This window comes from Ailuropoda melanoleuca, chromosome 13 (assembly GCF_002007445.2).
Source record: "Ailuropoda melanoleuca isolate Jingjing chromosome 13, ASM200744v2, whole genome shotgun sequence".
Lineage (NCBI taxonomy): Eukaryota > Metazoa > Chordata > Mammalia > Carnivora > Ursidae > Ailuropoda > Ailuropoda melanoleuca.
In genome coordinates this window covers 23,326,725-23,330,119 of record NC_048230.1, presented here as the reverse complement: position 1 = coordinate 23,330,119, position 3,395 = coordinate 23,326,725, and the positions used below count along the sequence as shown (strand labels likewise).

Sequence of the window (3,395 nt, the reverse complement as noted above, 5' to 3'; positions counted from 1 at the left end):
CCCCCCCCCCCCCCCGCCATTCCCTCAGCCTGGGAGTTCCCTACACGGCTTTCGCAGGCATTTAGCGAACGCTGTTCCTCCTCCAGGCCCCCAGAACTATTCTGTTGCCCGGCGAGCCTTTGCCTCAGGGCTCCTCAGCCAGGACCATGTCTGTCTTTCAGGCTTTAGCCAGCGGGATGGGGGGGGTGATGGCCATCCCCAGGACCAGCTTGCCACGGCAGGTCCCGCCTCGCCCACCTTGGGACCCTGGCCCCCAGCCAGGCACATCGCAGGGTTCGAGGAACACAAGAGACACACACAGCACCTTGCCCCCTCCGCCCCCTCTGCCCCCCGCCACGCCCACCTCATCCTGCAGGTTGATGTCACCGGGCCCGCGGTTGAGCTGCTCCTGCAGGCTGGACACCACTGCGTTGTTGCCTGGCACTCGGTAAATGCCCGTGGACTCCAGCCCCCGTGCCTCCACAATGCGGCAGCACGCGGCCACGATCAGGGGTACCCGCTGGGGACACAGGCAGGACAGGCATGTTAGGAAGGTGAAGGGCCAGATTCCCCAGCGGTGAGCCAGAAGAGGCGGGAAGGCCAAGAGCAGAGCCAGGCCAGAGCTGCTGCCGGGAGCCCCGTGCGGGTGGGGGACACAAGGCCCTCACGGCCTCCAGTCTGGGGGCTAGGCGGAACACCAGAGCCTCGCCAAGGTCTGCAAGGGAGCACCAGCTGGGAGCTGGGGTCCTGGGTTCTGCCTCAGTTCTGCTGTTCCCTCCCTGGGTGCTCCCCCACCCCTCCAACCGCTGTGGCTGCAAGATGAGATGGGGAGCTGGTGCCAAAGTCCCTCAGCTCCGGCCCTTGTGCCTTGGGCTCCCCCATTCCCCGCTCGCGCTGGAGTATGGCGGGGACTCACCTGGTTCTCTATGGCCGGCTGGCACTCCTCCAGCCGGACCCCAAATGCCCTGGGGGCTGCTTTCTTGTTCTTCTTGATGATGTTGATGCCCCAGGGGGTCTTGGGAGGGGCAGCACTGTCATCTGGGGTGGGGAAAGGCAGACAAAGCCAGCGTGAGCTGGGGGCCTGGGGAGGGGCAGCAGCCGCACTTGGTCACACACACTCACCCACGTTTGGACATATGGGGACTCCATCAGAGAAGCAACTGGAATGCAGAGGGCTGATGGGAAATTATATCCTGAGAGAAGGCCTAAGAGATGAGGGTGTGTATTCCTGAGGAGACAAGCCTCAGAGTAACGTAAGGACTTCTATGTTGTCTCAAGGGCTAAAACAACAAGGTGGGGGCCATAGATTGTGATACAACCAAAGAAAGAACTTTCTAATAGCCCAAAGTGTATAAAGATGGAAAAGGCTGCCTCCAGAGAGGATGAGCCTCCTGCCCCTGAAGGGACACAAGCAGAGACTTGGAAGCTACCCAGCTGGGGTGTCATGGAAGGAAATCAGGTTCCAGGCCCTTCCAGCCCTGAGACTCTGAGAGCCGCCAGACCCTCACAGGCATACAGACACCCACAGGCACACAAAGCCCAACACACACACACACCCTTGGCTCCCGTGCAGACCCACAGGGCCGACCCCCACCATCCTACACGCACACACAACCCCCTTAGCAGCCACCTTCCTACCCTTGTTCCCTGCGGGAGGGTCCTGAGTCCTGAGGCCACGTGCAGTACTCTGTTTGAGGAACTCAGACTTGAGGCCCCCCAGGCCACGAGAGATTTTGGGGGAGGAATCAGCTTTGGGCCCAGAGCTATGGCTGTGTAGGAAAAGGGGGAGAGGAGAAGTCTTCATCTGGGGTGACCCAACATGCTGCCCGCCCTAGCCTCCTACCACTCTGGACCTCCCTCTCCAGCCTGAAGCAGTGGGCTAGATGCCCCTGCCATCCTGCCTGCCCCCAGCAGAGGGTGACTCAGGGGTGACTCGAGGTGGTCCCGGAGCATGGCCTCTATCCAGAGCGCCCCCGCCCCGTGGCCAGGACTGTTTAGGAGAGCCGGGCCTCACCTGACTTTGCGATAATCATTAAGCTTCTTGCTGATCAGAGCTTGGTTGGCACAGCCGGGGTCCTGGAGGAGAGGAAAGAAGAAATAGAGCCCATCAGTGCCCACAGCCAGCCAACTCGGGTCTCATCCCTAGTCCCCGCCTCCGCTTTGCCTCCCCTCTCTCCTCCATCTGCCAGCTGGAGCGCTCACACCCTGGAGCGAGAAAGACTGGGGCTGGACTCCCCAGCACCCCCTCACCAGCTGTGTGACCTAGGGTAACCCACTAGCCTCTCTGAGCCTCAGTCTCTTCCATAGCAACAAAGGAGATAATTTGGCAACCTCGGGGCTGGGGTGCAGAAGTATGCATGTAGCACTGATCGCATCCCGGCAAGGCACAGAGAAGTGCCCCGTGATCGGCAGCTGCTGCCACAATGAAGGTCACTTGGGACTCCCTGACTCTGCCCTGCTGGGGACAGCCCAGCCAGGCCCCCAGAGCAGGGGCCACAGATTCCAGGTACTTCCCATCCTACAGTAAGGAAAGACAATGTTCTGAGAACAGAGCCTGGTTCAGCAAGAGGACGGGTCTCCCCTCAGTGAGAGGGTCTGTGGCCCAGGGGCTGTGTACCAGGGCCCCTCCCCCCATGGCCAGAGCAGGTGCACACGTGGACCAGGGCCCAGGCCCACCATCCTCGGGCAGGGACCAGCCCCTGAGCCCAGGACCCCCACGTGACTTTGTGCACGGGTGCCGAGGCACAACTGTGCCAGCCCCTGGCCGAGGGCGCAAGGGGCGGCGGACACCCCAGCCCGGGCTCCTGGTGTGCAAGCGGCAGCTGCCCAAGAGGGGGCGTCTTTTAAAAATTACCCTGAAATGCCTGCCAAAGCCTTTGGCTCAACCAGTGCAGCCTGCTGCCAAAGGCCAGTCCTCTTGGCCTCCTCCCAAGGTCAATGTGTTCATGCCCCGCTGACAGGCCAGCCCCGGCAGCAGTGCCAGCTGCAGTTCTGGCCCAGGGGCACCTCCTTCTGTAATCCCCTCCAGAAGAAGCCCCTGCGTCCTGAACCCCGACCTGAGGTTGGCCTGGAGCTGACCTCTCTGTGCCAGAGCCCTCCCAAGGCATAATAATAATAACTAATAATGATAATAATAATAATGAGTGTCATTCCTCCAGTTATTATTGTTCCTGCCAGCCAGGGAACACGGAGGGTGCCAGGTGCTCTGGGAGCCACTGTCTGCATGTTCTCTCTCTTCACACCAAAGCCCAAGTGGGAGGAGCTGCAAGGTGTGCTCCTGTTAGCCCATTTTATGGACGAGGGAACTGAGGCTCAGCGAGGTTAACGAGGTCCACGGCAGGTGAGGGGCGGCCCTGGGGGCCTCCCCCCGCCCCCCGACACCACCCCCTCCTTCCCCGGCCCCAGGTGGGCGGCCG

At 61.5% G+C, this 3,395-nt stretch overlaps 1 protein-coding gene across 1 annotated transcript in view; it reads right to left on the bottom strand.

Annotated features, from left to right (window-relative positions):
• ARHGAP23 (Rho GTPase activating protein 23) overlaps window positions 1-3,395 on the bottom strand; it is a 71,090-nt gene that overhangs the window by 21,189 nt on the left and 46,506 nt on the right. The window contains 4 exon segments of the mRNA XM_034640676.1: window positions 344-499; window positions 896-1,017; window positions 1,618-1,748; window positions 1,994-2,107. Of these exon segments, the coding sequence (XP_034496567.1) occupies window positions 344-499; window positions 896-1,017; window positions 1,618-1,748; window positions 1,994-2,107 (523 nt within the window).